This window comes from Fukomys damarensis, unplaced genomic scaffold, assembly GCF_012274545.1.
Source record: "Fukomys damarensis isolate Sample0158 unplaced genomic scaffold, DMR_v1.0_HiC HiC_scaffold_4, whole genome shotgun sequence".
Classification (NCBI taxonomy): Eukaryota; Metazoa; Chordata; class Mammalia; order Rodentia; family Bathyergidae; genus Fukomys; species Fukomys damarensis.
In genome coordinates this window covers 30245274-30267109 of record NW_022900916.1, presented here as the reverse complement: position 1 = coordinate 30267109, position 21836 = coordinate 30245274, and the positions used below count along the sequence as shown (strand labels likewise).

Genomic DNA, 21836 nt, shown 5'->3' with positions numbered 1-21836 from the left:
ATATATATATATTTGCAACCAATACTAGAAAATTATTGAGGTAGTTTATATTCTTTTCTTTGTACTAAGTTTCCTAAGCCTGACGTGTACCTTAGACTTACAGAACATCTCAATCTGGGCTAGCCACATTTTAAGTGTTCCCTAGCCACTGGATCGAGCAGGGTAAGTTGTCAGTATATACTTAACTATCTATAAATTAGAGCATTTTTTATTTGCAAGGCTATTTCTGGTTTGGTTGGCTTGTGTGCAGATGTATACTTGTTAATTGAATACATTTAATGATGTGAAAAGTGAAAAAGAACTTGGGCTCTTGACTCATCTGCCAGTGGAGTAAAAGCATTGGCAAGCACATTATAGACTGTGGATATGACTTTGAGTGTGACCTTGAAGCTGACCTCTGGAAACCAGGGAGGACAATTCTTTTCTGAGATTAGTTTGGGAAGTTGGCAAATCTGTTCCTGGGATACTTGCAATTCATTCAAAGCCAGTTATTAATAATGAAGATTTTGAGAGCAGAGAGGATAAGACAGAGGATATGAGTATAGACCCTGAAATCAGAGAAAGAGCAAAAGCCTCCCCTCGATTGGACTTCCAGGACTTATATTCGAACTTTATTTTAGGTCATTATTAAGTCATTTTGAGTGTGCTGTTTCAGGTTGTTAAACTTCTAAAGATTCTCAGGTTGAAGGGGTGGTTTTCTGCATCCTTTTCAAGTTGGTTTTGCTTCTTATTCCCATCTAAAAGCAGCTAAAATTATTTAGCATGAAGTTTCAAGAAAGCAGCAATAATTTTTTTTTGGCCATAAGATATTATTTATGTAATCACTGGATATTCAGACATGTTGCTCCACTTTCATTTCTCTTTACAAATGCTGGCAAAACCGCTTTGTAGGGTATTGGCAGGCACATGGTGGGTGTTTATTCTCAGCTCACTTTCCCTCTTTCTTTGTCTTCCTTTTTGGTTAAACTTGGAAATCAAACCCCTCTATATAAGAAAAACTTGGTTGCAGAAGTGACCGTTGTTTCATTCAATAATTGCATTATTTTTCTACACCAGTCTTCTCTGAGCAGCTGTGGGACATAGGCTTCCTGAGTATCACATCCTTAACTCCCTGCTAGATCACCAGGAAGACAAAGGGCTGAAAGTGCAAGCTATGGATAACTGGGGCCAAGCCCTTGTCCAAAGAAAGGATAACAACCCTTCCTCTTCAAAGCTATGCTTCTCAGCTGAGTTAATGTTTTTGTTTGGCCACTGAGCTTTTGGGAGACTCCTGGGAATTATCATTTGTTGAGCTGGATATTGGTGAAATTGATTCTCTTCTATTTAGAGGAAAAGCTCTGGTAGGGTCATGCTAATTGCTTCAAGCAGAAACAACTCCTGACTCCATTGGAGTTTGTAAGAGAAGAGTGATAAGTAAAGCAGCTAAAGAGGAACTGTGGAGGGCTGTGTTTTAGGAGTTTCATTGATTTAGCATCTGTAGGGAAGTTTCTTTTTAAAAAAATTGTTTTGATTAGTGAACAGGAGAACATTCAAAAGTAAGACAAATAGAGGCCAACTGGGAATGCCGTGCAGCCTGGAATAGCTTAGGCTGCTGTTCAATCATTTCCCCAAACAGGAAACCACAAAATATTAGAGATTAAGGTCACTAGATCATTGGGAAAAAGAGCATAACTTTGTCTGCAAAGTATTTTGATGTATTGTAAATGGGCCAAAATACAAACATAAATCTTTCATCTAAAAATGCAACAACAAAAATCCAGCCTTCTCACAAAAGCACATTTGCTTTCCTGTTGTACTCAAAGACCAAAGCCTCCTCCTGCACAGTTTTCTGTAATTTTCCTAATAAGTAGAGGAGTAAGTGGACCCCAAGGAGAAAAGATTTGTGTTTCTGCTGGTGATGAATAAGTTGTGTTTTGTTGTGCTTTTTAACAACCCAAAAAGGTAAGGTTTAAGTCAGTAAATGGACTTTGGGTGGTTTATTTTCAATTTTATACTTTTATACTGACGACAATTAAATACACAAAAATGCACATCTACATACAGCCCTGCCCCAAACTCTCTCTCCCATTATATAGGGTGTGTAAAAAGCCTGAAACTTGTTTTTTGATTATCTGGTGGCATCCCCTAAGTTTATTGAAGTGGAAATCTGAGTCTAGAGGATATAGGGTCTCTCCAGATAAGTCTGTAAGATATTATTCTGCTGTTGTCTTTGACTCATATAGTTGGTTGCTTTCTGTCTTCCTCAAAAATATTTACACTTTAAAGGTAAAGGGTAAAATAATTGTCATCTGATACTGCTTATAAAGTCTATACAGAGGAGAGGTTTTCTGGCTGAGAGTTAAATCTATGAATAAACTACTGATGTATGTATATCTAGAACTTGAAACATTTATGGTTTGTTAAAAATAACAAGTTTTTAGGAGGGATTATAGGATTATAAGAAAGTGAAACTGACTTTTGTTGGCCCCTCTTCTAAAGAAAATTTCAAGAAGAAAAAGCAAACTTGCTCTAATTATTCACTGTTTTGAAAAGTTCTTTTTTTTTTTTTAATCACCTATATTAGAAGAACAAGGATCACCTCTTTTCATATCTGGTGCTTGGGTACTCAGTCCCTTGGCTCTCCAAAAATATTTGTTGAATAGAGATTTCACATGAGCTGGTTAAACAAGCAAACAAGCATACTATATACCCAAGTGAGCTTGCACTTTTCTCCAACTCAGACAAAGGCCACTTCCTGTTGGTTTCAGATGGCAGTGACACTCCACTGCTTGTGGCTCCAGGAAGGAAATAAATGAACAGAATTGAATTGAGTCCTATTGATCTTTTGATCCCCCCCATGACAGAAACATCTCTTCTTAAAAAACAAAAAGTCCCCAAACATTAGAACAAGCATTGAATAAGTGACAAGCGCCCTATGTCCCTGTGTGTAAGGACACTAGGGAGGGATGAAGCTGTGTCTGATGGGGAGAGCCACTGCCCATTGTCAGCTCTCAGTGGCCCAGTAGAAATACAGGCCCAGTATGGTCAGACCTCCCAGTATTATGATGTTGGCTGTTTTAGCTGGGGCTCCTATTCATCCTACCATATACTTGGTAGCTAGAAAACAACAGAAATTTATCTCTCATGGTTCTTAAGACTGTAAGTCTCAGATCAGAGTACCAGCAAGGTCACTTCTGGTGAGGGTCCTCTTCTGGGGCTGCAGTTACTACATTGTATATTCAGATGGCAGAAAAGAGCACTGGAGCGCTCCCTGAAGTCCCTTTATAAGGGCACTGGTCCCACTCAAGAGGGTTCCACCTTCAAGAATTGATTACCTTCCAAAGGCCCCACCTGCTAATATGACATTGGGGTTTTCAACATAAGATGCAAAGACAGACATTCAGTCCATAACACTGACATACAAATGAAAAAAAAAAGCTATTACAATGAAATGAATATATCTTCAAGCTAAACATAGTATTTTATCTTATTGAAGAGCAATAAAAACATTGGTAAAACCCTGTTCCTCCTGTATGCCTCCTCCAACAACTCTTGGATATGGATATTCCATTTCACAGAGAGAGGAAGTAGATGACATTTCCAAGATCACTCTTAGTAAGTGCAGGTCTTGGTGGGCTGGGCCAGGCTGGAGTTAAAGGCTTTCATTCGCTTCTGCTGTTGTGTCAAATCAATGACACAGTACAGTTATGTTAAAATTCTACTTCTGATATCCTAAGTCACAAATGTAACCCACAGGAATTTGGAAATTGTTGAGCTGTTACGTAGTTTATCTTGCTTCAAATGTGGTGACACTGATTAACACCATTATAAAAAATGTTCAGTTTTGAACATTTGCTCTATGCCAGAAATGCTCAGAGCATCACATACATTATATTATGTAATTCTCCTGGTTCACATTTATTTTTCTTATACTCACTTTACAGATAAGGCAGCTGAGTTTCGGATAGATTAACTTAATCAGTATAATTCTACTAGTTAGTTGTAGAGTTAGGATGCAAACCTAGCTAGAATCTGCCCCCTAAACCAGTGATGGTGACCCTTTCAGAGCTTTCAGTAATAACAAACACCTGGCTGCAGCACACAGGCTGTAGGCTTGCCACCACTGCCCTAAACTACCCCTCATTCCAAAGAGTCACGCTTTAGGTTTGCCCCTTCTTTTTATATACATAGAACAGACCACTGTCTGGTGTATCATTTGTGGGGTGGTGACCCTAGGCCGTGCAAGAGGGCGTACAAGCAGACAGTTTGAACTCCTGCAAATACAGACTTGAATGTCTGTCACAGTGGATGATGACAGGCACACTAGCTCACCTTGCACTGTGCCTGCTTGTGTCTAAAGTGGAATAAGTGACACCTGTCTTCTGAAAGTGTTGCCAAATTCTTAGCACAGCTCCTGCAACATAAGAATGAGAGAGCACTAATATTACTAGAATTTTTCCTTTAAAAAGCTATTCTCTTTTCTAGCATTTAAACACGGGAAATCCCTTGTGATCTTGAATTCCATGCTTCAAAATTAAATGTGTCTTTAGAGGAATAATTTTTTAACTTATGATTTTAACTTTCAAGGAAAGATTGAGGAACCACTGCCAGTGTGTATCAAATTAGTGGTGAAGAGTATTTGATCTTAGGAGTCTGAATACACAGAGTTTATCCTGACTGAATGTCCTCCTGCTGTTGGCCTGTATCCAAAAGAGACAACCAGGTATCAGACACAAAAACACTATCTGTATATTCTGAAGGTTTATTTTGAAAGACTGCTTAAATGAAAGTCTTTGAAATCATTATCAGATTATCAGCTTGCTCAAGAAGGGGAAAATCAAATGCACTACACCTGTCCCATGTCAAACTCTGGGCTAAGAGTTTTGAGTACATATTTTCATTGATTCTCACTGCAATTTGGCAAAGATATTACCATCTTCATACCCAGAAAAGGGGACAGAACTTCTTGGAAGTTAATCCACATGTTTGGGTACTGCCAGTCACCACGTGTTAGTATGAATGGCACTGGTCCAGTGGTGTATGCATTTGTATTTCATGGTTTTTAGCAACAGAGACAGCTCTAATTACTTGAAGCTTAAGAGGAATTGATGAGAAGACAAGATGGGTCACAGAATTCATGGAAGAAAAGGCAAGACAAGTCAGGGAAAACCCTGGGAATCTAGTAGCAAAACAGTGGGCAGACTCTCCGGGGAACCCTCTGTGCCCCCACCCACTTTCTAGGAGAAAACATTTGATTGCCATGTTCACATCCTTCACATGGAGCAGGCAGTGTGGCATGATGGACAGGCACCGCTGAGGCTGTATCCACTGAGAACAAGGTTGCCCGAAGTATAGTCAAGAGAGGAAAGAGTACGTATGGACAAATAAAAACAGCAGGATACTGAACTATGTGCTCATCCTTCACATGGAGCAGGCAGTGTGGCATGATGGACAGGCACCGCTGAGGCTGTATCCACTGAGAACAAGGTTGCCCGAAGTATAGTCAAGAGAGGAAAGAGTACGTATGGACAAATAAAAACAGCAGATGATACTGAACTGCATTGTCCAAAGCCTCTAAATATTAGAACTATCCACCCAGTGATTGTCGATAGATTTGGGAGGGAGCAGGCACTGTGCAAAAGTTGAAAATGCAGCAAGCATTAGGAGTCCCTGTCCTTGAGTTGATAGAATTCCACAGCAGTTTAAAGAAGGCCACTGCCTACAGCAGGAGTGAGGCTTCTACCACCAACTGTGAGGTCCTTGTCCAGACTCAGAGAGGAATGGAATGAGCGATGTCGGCCCACTGGGGCAAGCAGGCCAAGATTATTTATTAACAGGAGACGGGGACTGTGTCTCACACTCACATAGCTCTCAGATTCCAGGGGCTTTTGGTAGCATGAAACCTTTAGTTATGAGGAGTCAACGAATGCTTGTTAGTTTGAAAGAATCAAACTCCTTTCTGACATAATTATAGTTAAGAGTTTGGGAGTTCTGAGATCGAGGACTCCTTCTGGCACCTCATTGTATCGGTTACTGTAACAGCAAAGTGAACATGGCCAGTTGTAATCTTTATGGTACCTACTTCATGAAGGAGATGAAAATAAAGCCATGTGCCAGTGAAAGCACTTTGAAAGTTAAAAAATAAAAGCGCATTTTTCATCATTACCTTTTGACAAAGTTTAAAAAAAAATGCTTATATAAGGCATGGTGTTGCATGCTGAGAGAGTCCTAGCACTTAGGAGGCTGAGGCAGGAGGATTGGTATGAGTTCAAAGCCAGCCTGAACTACATATAGGAAGACCTTATTTCAAACAAACAAAAAAAGCCTGCGATCCAAAAACCTGCTCATATCTCTCATAAATGATTCAATTGTGGAATGTGTTTTTTAAAAATTGCCTATGAACAAAAATTAAAAGTTATCATGAAAACTTCTGGTTTCATGCTGGTAACATTTTAATTATTCCAAGTTATTTTTCCTAAAAGACCATCTTTTGTCAAAAGTACATAGCCTCTTAGAATTATTTTTCATTTTGCCATTTTTTAATATAAAAAATTCTAACCACATTGACAAAAAAAAAAAAAACTAGACAACAGTCAAGCTAAAACAAATTCACCATACTTTGTCTTAATTGTCAGGATTTTGATGTCTTTCTTCCCTAAGTTTGAAGCACGTTTTAAATGTAATAATTACAGAGTGAAAACAAATAGAATCATGGTTTTCATTGATTTTTTTCATATAGTAAACATTTTTCTTTGTCACTGCATAACCAGCTATTTCAGTGACTTAACCAGCCAGCCCTTGAGGGACTAAAAGGAAAGTCTCTGACAGGAACGCCTTCATTCCTTAATCAGGGCCTCACAGCTAACCAGAAAGGAAAGTGAGAGTTCCAGGCACTGCCTGGTACAACACTGGAAACCAACTCCAACTCCAGCCAGTCCTTTCCTATTGTGTTCCAATCACTCTGACAAGGGAAATATAGCTGAAAGCTGCATTCATTTCAGTCTCTACTCCTCTGGCTTTAGAGCTTGTTGCTTAAAATACCAGCAAGCCTCAGGGGTAGGTTTGTCCCAGACTGTCCCAGTTTTAGCAATGATCATCCTGCATCCTGGGAAACTCCTCAGTCTGGGGCGGACAGGGAGAAGAGTTGGTCCTCCTACAGGGAGAGAAGTGGGTGAGTGCGTGCTTTTCATGTTCGGCCAGTGTGTCAAGCTTTGGTGCTGCCCTGGGACTTCGAAGGTCAGGATGGAGTTAGGAACACAGCCACGCACACCTGGCTTCTCCACTCACAGGCAGCCTCTCACTCACCCAGCCATCCTACAGTGGCAGCCTGCAGGCACAGCATATTCTTATGGGGAGTTAAGGGAATACGTATAAATTTCAATAAAAATAAAAGCACTGGGATTCTTATATTGAATGCTGGCCACCTTTAATGCCAGCTCTAAAATCACTTTGCTTGATCATTGCATTAGTCAGGATTCTCAGAGGAATAGAACCAACAGAATCTATATCATTGTAAGAGAATATGTGTTAGAATACCACACACAGTCAGAAGCTCGTCACACATTGGCCATCTGCAGGCTGGGGGAGACCCAGTGAAACCAGTAACTGCCCAGTCCAAAATCTGGGATCCTCTGAGGGACCAATGATGCAGTCCCATTCTGAGGCCAAAGGTCCAGAGGTCCCTGGAGAGTCACTGGTGCGAGTCTGCCATTAAAGGATGAAGAGTCTGGAGTCTGGTATCCACCGGTGATGGCAAGAGCAAAAACTGCACCCACTCAAGAGGCCCGGCATGGGCACATGTGCAGGTTTACTCCTGCTTTTGCCGTCTTTGTTCTATCCAGGACCCCCGCCCATTGGATGGTGCCACTCGCATTCAAGATGTGTCTCTCTTCCTCAGTTCACTGTCCCACATGTTGTTCATCTTTGGAAGCATCCTCACAAACATAACCACAAGTGAGCTGTAACCAATTTTCTAGGCATCTTCTAGTCCAGTCAAAATGACAAAGAAGACCAAGCATCACAATCATTATTCTGTTTGTTGTTATTGCATTTGACTTAAATGCCCTTTGCTTTGCAAAGAATGGATTTCCAATTGCCCCCCAAAGGTAGGCCTTTTACATATTGCATGCACAGAACTATGCAGTTCAGACCTCCACTGCTTTGTTCCAGAGAGTTGGTGCTCTTGTTTTAACGAGTCTTAACAAGAAGGGGCATAGCTCATTTCAGTTCAACAGATGGATCCTGTACTCCCGTGCCTATAAACCTGTTTTTTCTTGTAATTTGTGGATTTTGCTATTGCCCCTTCAAAATAAAAGAAAATTCACATTGACTTTCAAACATAGTACTGATTGTAAAGGGAGCTAGAAGGGATCTTCTGGAAGAAGATGCAGGCTACATATAGTGGTTGTGGAGAACAAAAATAGATAAATATTTGTATATTTGCCTATTAATCAGCACATTTTGAACGGATACTAAAGGAATTGCTTTATACGTGATTATCCTTCTTAACCATCTATAATCAGGCCTTCCTAGAATGGCAAAGTATTTAGGCCTTGTTCACTGGTACCCATCATATATAATTGCTTCCATACTGTTGGCCAAAACAGCTGTAGAAGGTTTTGCATAGGCCATAGGTACTCAAGGCCTTATAAACAGTGCAAATATTTTGTTGATGTAGTTGAGCAGAATTTTTAAAAGAAGCTTTAAATCTATCAGAACTTTTTCCTGTGGGTGTCTGTGTAGGAGCGTGGGCTGGTAATGGTGACTTGTAACATGAAAGGCTGCATGTTCTGCACTAGAGGCCCAGAGCTCTTTCATCTTAGTCTAAGTCCTGTCCTGCTGCTGCTTGAGGATTTGGAGTGTGTAAAAGTCCTGGGCTTTTTAATTATGTTTAAGCCTTTCAAGAAGCCTGTACCATGAAGGAAGAGTTGGAAACATATGCAGGGAGCATTTGATACCCATATTGAGGAGTCAGCCAAAGTCTGTACTTAGCCCCAATCACAGCCTCTGAAGAGATCAAAGGTCACATGGAGTTAGGGAAAACCATTCTGTTGCATAGAGGGTCAATACTTTGACTAATATTCTGTTAGTTTCATAACATAACATAAGAAGAGTAGGAAACAGAGCAATTACTCAGATTTCTACCACCTAAATCAATTGTATTACTTTTTTCAAACTTCATTTTGTTTATGTAAATGGATATGCCTATTTTATACTCATAACTGTGATATATACCTTAGATTTGACTTTCCACTTTCATACTTAACGTCGCGTATAAGATAAGCATTTCTCACATTGTGATGTGGTTCAAAGATTTTAAATGGGTTTACAATATCAAGTGGATTTCCTCTACTCCTGTTGAACTACTTAGTGATTATAAGACTTTTAGGTTGTGTTTTGAGTTCTTAGAATGACATTCAATGAATATAGTTATATAATTTTTACCTAGTTGGGCTTATTTTTATAGAATACACTCCATAAATTGGGATTACTGGAACAAAGAATCTCAAGATTTTTAAATCTTTTCACTCAAGTTGAAAATTGGTGCGTAAAGGGAAGAGTTACTTCAGCATTGTTTTTCCTATGATATCCATCAGTTTGTGGGGGGAGATTGCATTTGGGGACTAAAGGACATTTCTTACATTTGACAAGTGGCATCATATTTAAGAAAAGTATTTCATGGAAGTGAAATAGCAGGTATAGCTTCTTCTGATAGGTGACAGATCTGAGGCCACATCTGTCTTTCTGCTTCAAAAATTATAGTTGTTACTGAACTCATTGTAGGAGGACAGAGCAATATGGATTAGCAACACCTGAGAGAAATCCCCATTTGCCATCTCCTGCAGGGTCTGAATGTGAAGTTAATGAAATTCAAGTCTTGTGAAATCCTAAGTATAGTATTAAATAGTTTCACTAAAATACAATCAGAGTCCCAGCTATACAATCAAGTGAAGCACACATACAGGCATAATATATATTTCCCTAGATAATACAACACAAATATTTTTGCAACCAAGAGCAGCCCTTTGTCAATTACTATGAAGAATAAAACCTTTAGAAAAATGCAGTGCTTGCAACAAGGTTGCTGGTATATATGGCCCTCTGAAAGGAACTGACACTCTGATCGCCAGGCTGGCTTCTTTGAGCACTGTACCTGAGAAGTTGAAGTTTCCTTTTCTCTCTCAATGGCTCACTTTCTGTTCATATCAGTTCACTGACTTCATTTTCTGAATCTTGTGTTTTCTGATGGCTTGATTTCATTTCAGGTTCTGCTCTACAATGGCCAGCTTGACATCATCGTGGCAGCTTCCTTGACAGAGCGCTTCTTGAGGACCATGGACTGGAAAGGGACCCAGCAATACCACAGGATAGGAAGAAAAGTTTGGAAGATCTTTAAATCTGATAGTGAAGTGGCTGGTTACGTCCGGCAAGTGGGTGACTTCCATCAGGTATGAAAACACTTGGGGACATACATTCCTGGAAATGAGATAGTAGGATTGAAACTAAAACCCAAGTGCCAGTAAGACAGCTGGCCTAAGCAAGTCATGTATATAGCAGCCAACATGTTTCTTTTGTAGCCCAACTTTCTACAGATAATAGTGGTCTAAGTTTATATTAAAGTACATAGGAATAGTGCCAAGCACAGTGGCACGTACCTATAATCACAGTGCTCTGGGAGGCTAAGGTAGGGGGATCACAAGTTTAAGCCCAACCTGCACAACTTAGGGACTTAGTGAGACCCTGTCTCACAGTAAAATAAAAAGGGCCGAGGGTGTAGCTCAGTGGTAGGGCACTTGCCTAGCATGAGTGCAGCCCTGGTTAAATCCCCTGTACTAGAAGAAATTAAAAAGTACATAAGACTTGATGTCAAAGCAGAGACAGTCTAGACTTTGTTCAGGAGATAAGAAAATAATTTAAAAAGACAATACTTGGCCTAAGGAGAAAATGATTAGCAAGAGTCTATTTGGGAAATAAGTGGAGTTTAACAAAGGAAGTGTCCGCAGAGTCTCTCTGGCAGATCTGTGGCCACACTTTTGAATCACATATGCAGGCTTTGGACAAAATCTCTGTAGCTGATGTGCAATCTCAACTTCAGGAATCAAACATTAGTCATGTAATTTTCTTTTAACATCCTTTTCAATTTTGGGAATAAGAGCACTCTGGCTTTGTGAAACAAGTCAGGAAGCATCTTCCCTCTTTTAAGTGTCTCAGTTAGATCTTTCAAATGTTGGAAGAAGCCATTGGGGAAGCCTCCTTGCTCTGATGGTTTCTTTGAAGAAGGCATTAAATTACAGATTCAGTTTCTACGATTGATATGGGATTAAGCACCTTTCTATTTCTTCATGTATTAGTTTTCAGAGGCTGTAATTTTTTTTCAGAAATTTATTTTATCTAAAATTTCAAATTTATGAGCATAAAGCTGCTTTTATAATGTCATCCTATGGTCAATTAATGTCTCTTGAAGTCTGTAATAACATCAGTAATTGTTCCTCTCTTGCCTGAGATATAACAAGTCTGTTATTTTTCTCAAAGGACCAATTTTTGTCTTATTTGACCTTGTTGTATTTTTCTTTCTGTTTTATTAATTTGTGCTTTTATCTTATTTTCTTCTTACTATTATTTTTCTAGTGTGTGATTTAATACTCTTTTTTCTTTAGCTTTTTCTTAGAACATGAATTTTTAGCCTTTCTTCATTGCTAATAGATGCATTCAATATGTTGAATCTCTTAAGACTGGCCTTAAGTGCACCCTAAAATTCATAATGGTTTTATTATAATACAGTTTAAAAGAATATAATTTCTGTTCTGTTTTATCCCCTTTGGCCAATGGATTATTTTAAATCATATTGCTCAATTTCCTAACATTTTGCATCTACTGTTCTTGCATTTATTTCAAGACTAAGAAAGCATACTCTGTTACAGCTCTGTGGTCAAAAAACATATCCTTTATAATTTCAGTCATTTCAAATTTGCTAATACATTTTGAAATACTACTTTAAATGCTGATTATATTATACATATTTATATTTATATTATATATATTCTTTGTATACTTATAAATAGTATATATTCTCCAGTCATTGGTTGTAATGTGTTATATGTCAAGTAGGACAATTTTGAACAGTTTTGTTGTTCATTTCTTCATATCTCTCCCCCCATCTTAGTTCTTTATTTGTCCCATTAGTTTAGCAGGAGAGATCTGTTAAAATCTCACAGTAGAGATTTTTCTGTTTCTTCTTTTACATCCATTTTTACTTCTTGTTGTTAACTAAATACAACTATAGGCATGTTATACATTCCTGGTATTAAATCTTTTATTCTTATGCAATGTCTTTTTTATCTGTAGTAATGCTTCTAGTCTTAAGGTCTAAATTGTTAGTAGTAGTGTAACTATGCCAACTTTCTTTAAAAGCACATACATGAGATATCTTTTTTTTTTCAATTTTTCTTTGAAATTTCTATACCCTTATATTTAAATGTATCTCTTTGAAGCAGTAGGTAGTGGGGTTTTATTTTTGATGGATCCTGACAATATTTTTTAATTGAAGTAACCCGTTTACATTTGATATAATTGCTGATTTTTAAAAATCCACTAGTTTATTATTTGTTTTCTATTTGTCCCATATGCTCTGTGTTTCTTTTTTCATATTGCATTCTTCTGTATTATTCAAGCCTTTAATTTTTATTTTATTATTCTTGGAACAGGGGGTCAAACTTGGGACTTTGAGCTTGCCAGGCAGGCGTTGGCACCCGTGACCTAAATCTCTAGCCCTCTTCTGTATTATTCAAGTGTTTTATATAATTTTACTTTTCCTCATCGACAGATTTGTTAGCAATAAATTATTCATTGTGTTTAGTGATAATACTAACATATAATATAAATTCTAGCCTCATTTAATCTAATATAAATTAGAATGTCACCACTTTTCAGACAAATGTAAGCTCTTCAGAGCAGTTAATCTTTTTTTTACTCTCTATCCTGCTTTTTCTGATTTTAAAAATCTGTATCTAGTTTAGATACAGACATTATTTACAGCATTTGATACAGCAGTAGTCACTGACTGTCATCCACACATATTCTCCCTTTTTCAATTATTCTTCATTTCTTACATTTCTGGCTTAAATAAATCTCCTTAGTGTTTATTTTAGAAATATTATGGTGACAACAGTGTCCCTGTTTTTGTCTTAAAATGTCTTTCTGTCCCTTTTAATTGCGAAGGAGATTTCCTATGTAACAGAATGTTAGCATGGCAGATATTTTCTTTCAGCAGATAAAAAAAGATATTGCTCTGTTGTCCTCTGACTTGCACACCAGTTCTGAAGGTGGTCCTTGTTTTATTTTGAATTTTTTTCCTACCTACTTTTAAGATTTCCTGGTTTTGGTTTTCCAGAAATTTTACGCTTTGTACGTAACATGGTAATACATGTATATATCTTGCTTGGGTTTCTTGGGTTTTTTGAAACTATGGTTTGAACTCTTTTGTTATATTTGGAAATTTTTCAGTCATTCTCACTTCAAATATTGCCTTTCTCCTTAAGGCTGTACTTATAGGGATATTAAACCTTTTTATTTTATCTTTTATAGCCCTATTTCCATCCCTTTTTCTCTGCATGTTTCAGTTTTGATATTGTCTATTGACATTTCTTTTACTTCTCTATTCTTCTGTAGTTGAGGAAGGAAAGCTTCTGTCTGAGAGAGACAGAAAGGGGACCGGAAAGTGGGTTTCCCCTGTGTGTGTATTTTTATTAGTGTATGTTTCTGTTACAAGATAGTGATGTTCATTTGTGTGAATTGGTACGTGCATATATCATATCTTGATCTCTTTCAGTCCCTCTCTTTTTCTTCCCTTATCCCTTAATCCCCTTCCTTATCCCGAGTCTTCTAGTTTCCTGTGATCTCTTATTTTATTAATTTATAGTTTAAGTTTCTCATGTAATAGAAAGCATGTGATATGTAACTTTCTGAGTCTTAGTTATTTCCAGAGAAATAAGACTGTTGATCAAAAGTTCTATTCATTTCCCTGCAGATGATATTATTTCATTTTCTTTATGGCTGAATAGTAGCCTATTGTGTGTGTGTGTGTGTATATATATATATATATATATACACACACACACACACACACCACATTTTCTTTATTGATTCTTGTGTTAACAGGCATCTAAGCCATTTCTAGAGGTTAGATATTGTGAATTGCATTGCTAGAAACAGGATTATGGATGTATCACTATAGTCTGATGTCTTTAGTTCTTTCACGAATATACCCAGCAGAGGTATAGCTGGGTTAAGTGGAATTTCTACTTTTAGTTTTCTGGGGAATCTCCATACTGATTTCCCTAGTGGATTCCTTTTCCCCATATATTTGTCAGCATTTGTTGCTTTTTATGTTTTTGATGATAGCCCTTCTGACTGGGGTAACATGAACTCTCAAAGTTGTTTTGATTTGCATTTCTCTAATGACTGAACACGTTGAACATCTTTTTTTCTATGCAATTCATCTGCCTGTTTTTGGATGGGCCATTTGGGGTTTTTCTTTTGGTTCTGTATATATTCTAGATATTAGTCCTCTGTCAGAAGAGTGGCTAGCAAAGCTTATCTCCCATTTTGTATGTTGTCTTTTTACTCTGTCAGTTGTTTCCTCTGCTGTGCAGCTTTTTAATTTGACGTAATCCCATTGTGGGTTCTTGATATCATTTCCTGTAGTATTGGAATTCTATCCAGAAGTCTTTGCCTGTACCTTTGGCTTCAGGTGTTTCCCCTGTTATATTCGAAAAGGTTCAGTTGCTGGTTTTATATCTAGGTCTTTGATCCATTTTCATTTGATTTTAGTACAGCATAAGAGGTAGGAATCCAGTTTCAATCTTCTGTAAGTTAAAATTTTTTCCCATTTGTTAAAGAGGCTACCTTTTCTTCAAAGTATTTCTGTGGCCCCTTTGTCACAAAATCATGTAGCTGTAGTTTCATGGGGTTGTTTCTATATCACCTGTTCTAGTCCATTTTGTCTGTATGTCTGTCTTCATACCAGTGCCCTGCTATTTTGTTACTACAGATGTATGGAATAACTTGAAATCCAGTACTGTGATGCCTCTAGCTTCTCTCTTTTTTCTTAGGACTGCTTTGATTATTCTGAGTCTTTTCTGATTCCAAACAAATTTTAGGATTATCTTTTCTATTTTAGTGAAGAATGCTGTTGTATTTTAAAAGGCATTGCATTAAATCTATAAGTCACTTTTGGCAATACAATTATTTTAACAATGTTAACTTTACTGACTCAAAAACAAGGGATGTCTTTCCATTTTCTAATATCCTTTTCAATTTCTTTCCTCAGAGTTTTATAATTTTCATCATAGAAGTTTTTCACCTCCTTGCTTAGGTTCATTCCTAGGAATTTATGTTTTTTAAAACTATTATGAATGGAATTATTTTCCTGACTTCTTTTGCAGTGCCTTCTTTATTGACATGCAAGAATGTTACTGATTTCTGTGTATTGATTTTGTATCCTGTCTACTGCTCTTTCTGGTATGTTGTTTAATTCACTTATTCAATTTCAAAACTGAATTCTGCCCCTCCCTTCAAATTCATATGGCCCTACACCAAATAGGACTTTATGTGGAGATAGGGCTTATCGGTGTTAATTAAGGTGGATTAGAATCGTAAGGCTCAGGTTCTGATTTAGTGTCCTTATGAGAAGAGATGCTAGAACATTTGCTGGTTTGTGCTCTCTCTGCCTTGTAGGATACAACAAAAAGGTGGCCATCAGCAAATTGGGGAAATGATCCTCACTAGAAACTGGACTAGCCAGCACCTTGGCCCTCACAGCCTCCCAGAATTGTGTGAAATAAATTCCTCCCGTTTAAGCCCCTAGTCTGTTGCACCTCATAGAACTGTTGATGGCACTCAATGAAATTAATAAGAATAGAGTATTGCCTGACTCATAGAAAATTTTGCTATTTTTATTTTTTAACCCTAGGTCATTAACAAGTATAATTTATAACTAATAAAATTCAAGATCTGGGAAAATATGTCATTTAAAATCAACCCACAGAGGAAAGTAAAAATAGTATTATTCTGGTATTCAAGGCAAATACGAATGTGGAGCTGCCAGGGAGGGATGGACTGTCACATCTCCTGTCCCTGCACTGCTCTTTGATGAGAAGTGCACCAGCACACACAGGGTTTCCTCCAGATTCCTTGAATGTTGCCTCCACCACCTGTTTTTTGAGTCCCCTGATCAGCCTTGTGCAACGCTCCAGGGCCTGGCGCTGCACACGTGTCCTGCTTGGCTCTCTGCACAAAGCGTCCAGCTTGGGAGGCCAGATTGCTGCTTCAGGGCAGCGTGTGCCACAGAGGTGGGAAGAGGAATTGGCTGCGAGTCAGATGCCGGTGGCAAATATCACACTAAGCCCGCTGACTCTTCTTATGAATGCAAAACACATTTCGAGAAGAAATGGTGCTTCCCTGGCTGCCAAAAACTGGATAACAAAAGAAGCAGGGTCCACATATGTTTGTGATAGGGAGCACTTTACCACACAGCAAGAGATCTGCATTTTATGTAGGTGATTTTTAAATGTTGGCCCAGATCCTTCCCCCTGAGTGCCTCATAGTTGGACTGGGGGGGTGTGTGGAGATGAGGAATGAAGGAAGAAATGGCTCCCATGTGAACAAAGGCATTCTCTATGAGGCTTGGGTCTGGGAATACTGTCCAAATGTCAGGCGTCTGATAATGAAGAAAACGAACCTCAGCCACGGATTTACTTTTCAGTATTAGACACAGAAAAACAGAAGCGCAGGTATGTGTCTGCCAAAAAAAAGAAAGCACACTCTCTCTCTGCCAGCCACCACAGCTCTTGATTTAAAAAATCAAAACCAAAGTAGATTTGTCTCCCTGTGGTTACCTAAAATGTCCACTTCAAGAGGTGACAGCATTCCTAGGGGAGCAACCAGAGACTGAGAGAGAGCACTGTGTTCCCCACAACTCCAGATACACACACGTGCGTGCGTGCGTGCACACCAGTGCAGCCTTCCCAGGACAGGTGAAGCGTGAGTGTTCTGAGCTTATCTGTGGGCTCTGACCCAGAAGACAGCGAGTCTGTGGTATTCATGCCATTCTAAGAATCAGACCCTGCCTGTAGTGTCATCTCAGGCCTCAGACTTTCTGAGCCTCCGTTTGTCTGTCAAATGCAGGGTATAGAATGAATTATCTCTAAGAGATCTTCTAGCAAAACCCCCAAAATGCCTATTTGTTTTTACCAATGCCAAAAGGTACTCAGCAGAAATACAGAAGAGTTGAGCAGCCTTCAGCAAATGTCATAGCTCTCTCTATACCTACCTGTACTTGAGTATGTATCTCTTTTTCTGTTTATAACTGTACCTGGAGAGAGAGAGAGAGAGAGAGAGAGAGAGAGAGAGAGAGAGAGAGAGAGAGAGATTTCATGTAAAGTGCAGTTGCTAGACGAAGGGTTGATTGAGATCATGGATGATCATGCCTGGCTATTGGCCATGAGTGCTTGCTTTCTAATGTTATCTCTGGTCCCAAAGGTCTGATCCTTTCTCTTTGGCTGGCCATCTCCATGGTCACCATGGTCCAGGCCACCCTGCTGCGCCTTTCAGGGTCTTTCTTTGCCCTTTTCCAGATTTTAAAGTTGCTGGCCTAGGTTGATGTTTTCGTTGCTTTTGAAATGCATGCTGTTTTATGCTTATATCATCAAGTTGTCATGTCAGCCCCAAAGACATTTTGAGTCCATATTTGGATTAAAAATCTTTAATCAGAATTATAACCACACTGATAAATTTCTTTAATAGTTTGCTTCTAGTTTAAACTTCATTAAGCTAAATGCCTTAAAGCAATTATTTCCATTATTTTGCTTTTATTTTAATAAAGATATTTTTGAGACTCCATGAGGTTTATGTTACACAACAAATTTTCATTCTTGACAAATCTTGGCAGGTGTGGCTTCTGCTGTCATGAGTTTTGAATAATTAACAACAAACCTGATTTTCCCTATTGTACTTTGAGCCGTTGGTATTTTTTATTTTATGTTTTCAGTATCAATATCACTTCAAGTTTATTCAGTCATTGCAACATGGGTTATCTCAGCTCGTAGCATTGTCTAATCGAAACTAACGTTAGATCTCATTTTCCAGATAAAGACCTGAAAGCTTAAAGACTTAGAGATTAAATGATTTTCCAAAAGTCTTCTTCGTATTTCTAGTCCTTGCTGAGATGAGATTCCAGCCCCCCCAGCTTACAGCCCCTTGTTTTTCTACCCATGAGCGTACCCACTGCTAAAATGATAGAATCTCAGCAGTATATGTACCGAGGCAGCTGAGATCTGCCATAATTAAAGCAGGCCTGAGAAATAATGGATTTCACACCTGATTCCTACCTTCCATAGACACAGAATACCAGCTTGTTTTAAAAGGTACTTCAGCTTAATTGGTATTGAGTCCACTTTCATCCAGTGGTAGGAAAGCTTGTGGATTTATCTAGGAACTTATGGTATTATCAAAGAACATATCCTGGAAGTGGGGCAGTGTACAGAGAAAACACGTGGGATAAGGCCATGGATAAAAGAGGGCTGGGCAGGGGGTGGCCAGGTACATCCTCTGGCTCATGGTCTAGAGCTTGGAGGAGAGCTGGGAGAGTACCAGAAAGGGAATGTGGGGACTTGGTGGGCTCAGAGGCACATATATTAATTTTTTTAAGCCGTGAGGAGCTACTAATGGTTTTGAAGCACATTTGGGGGGCCAGAATTTTAAAATGGAAGCAATAGGGATGAATTTAGGCTTAGGAGACCCTGGAAATAGTGTGTTGTGTTAGGAGATTTTAAAAAATTAGTGCATTTTGCATTACATAATACATTCATGTTAGGAAATTTTTATATATATAATATATCCTAATAATATATGTGATATATATCATATCTTGATTCATTCACACACACACACACACACACACATACACACACATATACATATATATTGATTCATTTAAGAGCTTTATTGGGAGGAGATTCCCCATCTATTTAATATGACCACCTTCTTGACACTCGATTCTCAACTCGTAAAACTAGAGACCAAGGGGAATAAATTTTGAGGTATCCCACTGTGAGAGTCAATTTCCTGTTGGAGAGATGGTACTTCCTATGTCCACACCAACTTAAAAGCTAGGTCTCCACAGGAAGTGCATGGCATGCTGATGACCCTTCTCCCTTCCTCAGTTGTAGTAGCACATACAGCCCCTAAACACAAGCCCTTTGCCAAGACATATACCTCAGCCCTGCCCCTGCCCCAGGTTTGCTGTGTGGGCCTCAAATGTATTCTCTACCTCATTCTCCTCCAAGGCTTCTCCCAAATGTCCTATCTTCCAACAGAAACGAGGATTCTAGAGGTTACTTCCAGAAAAACAGAAGGGAAGGAACACAGCATGCTCAAAGCTGACTCTTCAGCAGATCTACCACATTGGAGGGTGGTTAATGAGATGAAGGTGGACTGTGGTGTTCAACAGAGCTGGTTTGAATTTCAGGTTTGCCTTTTTCTAGCCGTGAACTAGTTAGTTACTAGTTAGTTCTGTAACATTTGGGTGAGAACTATTACTTTGTAGGGACATGGGGGAAGGTCAGAGGAGTTGCTAAGGAGGGCAACCATTCAGCATTTTTAAGAGCTCAGGTGTGGTCTGCCGTGCACCTTTTTATCCAGGAACTTGTGGAATCTAGATGCTACCTTGCAAACTGTGTCATGACATTTACTAATTCTTAAATGAGAGAAGAGAAGCTTTACCTAAGAAATTTGCTTCAGGCTTCAAATAGTAATGGTAGCTAAGACTGAGAAGCCCAAGTCTCAAACTTTCCACCTCACTACGGTATCTCTAAGTGCCTCTGTGGGCAGTGGAGCAGGGAGGAGACTGAACACTCCGACTGGCCAGATCTAGGCTACATGCCCACCCTCCCCGAGAGTCTGTGGTGGTGGCAGCGGGGAGGGACAGGCGATGGTTTACACTGTACTTGGCAGCATATGCAGACCACAGACCATTTTGTTGCCTAAAGGCAAGAGCACAACTTCGGAGGAGAAAGAAGCTAGAGAAAGTGTCGTATGCAGAGAGAAAGCAACACCAGCCACCACTTGCCAACTGTGCCTCCCTAAATCTGACTTTAACATTAGTTTTTTTTTTCTTTGATTCCCAACAGTTCAGAAATGTAGGAAAGAATCACCACAGTACTTAGAATGGAAGGCTAGAATTTGAAAGTTTCTCCAGACAATCCACAGAGAGAATAGTAGAACTAACCACTTGCCCTTCTTGGATTTCCTGTCCACATTTCAGTTTTTTAGAATTTTACACAGCATTGGGAACATTATGAACAGTGGGTTTCCAGAAGGTCTTCTTGATTGTACTGACATAACTAGGGGAAGCCAGACATACTTGCAGGGAGATCTGAGAAAGGCATTTCCATATTGGGCCAAAATAGCCAGGCCTTTCTGTGCCCAGCTGCTCAGTCACCAGATGTGAGCTGCTGCAAAAGTGGCATTGCCTTGGGAAAGGCCACTCTGCAGCTGAGGCCACCCCCTGAAGGGCTGACAGCCAAATGCTGTCTGCTGCCCCTGAAGAAGGGATGCATAGCACATCTCTCTGTCAGTCATGAAGGCCACCCAGACAATGTGCTTGCTAGCTCTCAGGAATGGGGGCACAGACAGAAGGAGCTGGCAGTTTGCCGAGGACCCATGAGAAATTGGTCTTCCTTTGTTGGCATGATACACGATTTTGTCTAAGCTTTCTGTAGTTATGTCTTATATCTTCATCAGAAAGATCCATCAGGCCTTGCTTTTCAACTCAGATCAATATTCCAAGACTGCAACAACTGATCTTTCAAAAAAAAAGAATCAAAGGTTGTCAGTAAACATTTTCTTTTTTCGTTTATTTATTGTGGCATAACAAATCACCACAAAACCTTAAAAACAACAATTTATAATTTTTTACAATTATGTGCATTGAATGGGCTCAGCTGGGTGGTTCTGGTTCCCAGTGGGGAGGCTTAGGTCACACACACAGCTACATTCAGCTGGGAGGTCTACTGGAGGTGGGACATCTGATGGGTCCTCTCTTCTCCAGTGCTGCCTTGCTGTGGCCTCTTGTGTAGGACTTCTTCACAGAACTGCAGCTGTGCTCCCAAACTGAGAGTCAAAGGTGCCAGTGCCAGAGTCCTAGAATATTCTTTCCATTGCCATGCGTCAGTCAAAGTAAATCACAAAGTAAGGCAAGACTCTTCTTGGGGGAAAAAGAATGGCAGAGTTTGCAGCTATCATTAATCCACTACTTCTCCCTTAACCTCCAGGCCTGAGTCCTTGCAGGTGCAGATTCCCAGGCTTTCTCTCCAAGAGATTGACTTTACTAATGTGGGGTAGGAACTGAGCACTGGCATTTAAGGTTATTAGGGGATTCTAACATGCATTGGGTTGGGGAACCCTAATGTCTGCTGCCTTTTGCCTGTTGACACTGCCGTGCTTCCGTCTCGCGGGAACCCTGTGTGGTTTATGTGAGGAGAAAATGGCATCCTGATTCCTAAAGGCTGCCCTAAATCCTGACCTATTTCACTTACTTATAGGCCAACCAGTCATTTGAGAGCCTAGTTTTACTCTTAACAAACCAGCAATTGCTCTGAAGCATCATACTGAAAGAAGTGTCTCCTAGTTGCTTGTATCCCTTGGCACAGCACGGGTTCTCCGAAGTCCACAGCCAAAACCTTGAGCTACGTTTTAGACTTCATTCCGTGCCATGCATTGTCAGTTTACAAATCGCCTTTGTTCACTCAAATCACTGATAGACCGTTGGTAATTTAGACTCGCAGAAAAGTCCTTTATTC

The 21836-nt window shown here is 39.3% G+C and overlaps 1 protein-coding gene across 2 annotated transcripts in view; it reads left to right on the top strand.

The window, feature by feature from the left end:
- The window catches only part of Cpvl (carboxypeptidase vitellogenic like), a 102419-nt gene that overhangs the window by 66129 nt on the left and 14454 nt on the right, over positions 1-21836 (top strand). For both annotated transcript variants that reach the window (XM_010628288.3, XM_010628290.3), the window contains one exon: positions 10245-10427. In XM_010628288.3, coding sequence (XP_010626590.1) covers positions 10245-10427 — 183 coding nt within the window. The remainder of the gene's footprint in view (positions 1-10244; positions 10428-21836) is intronic.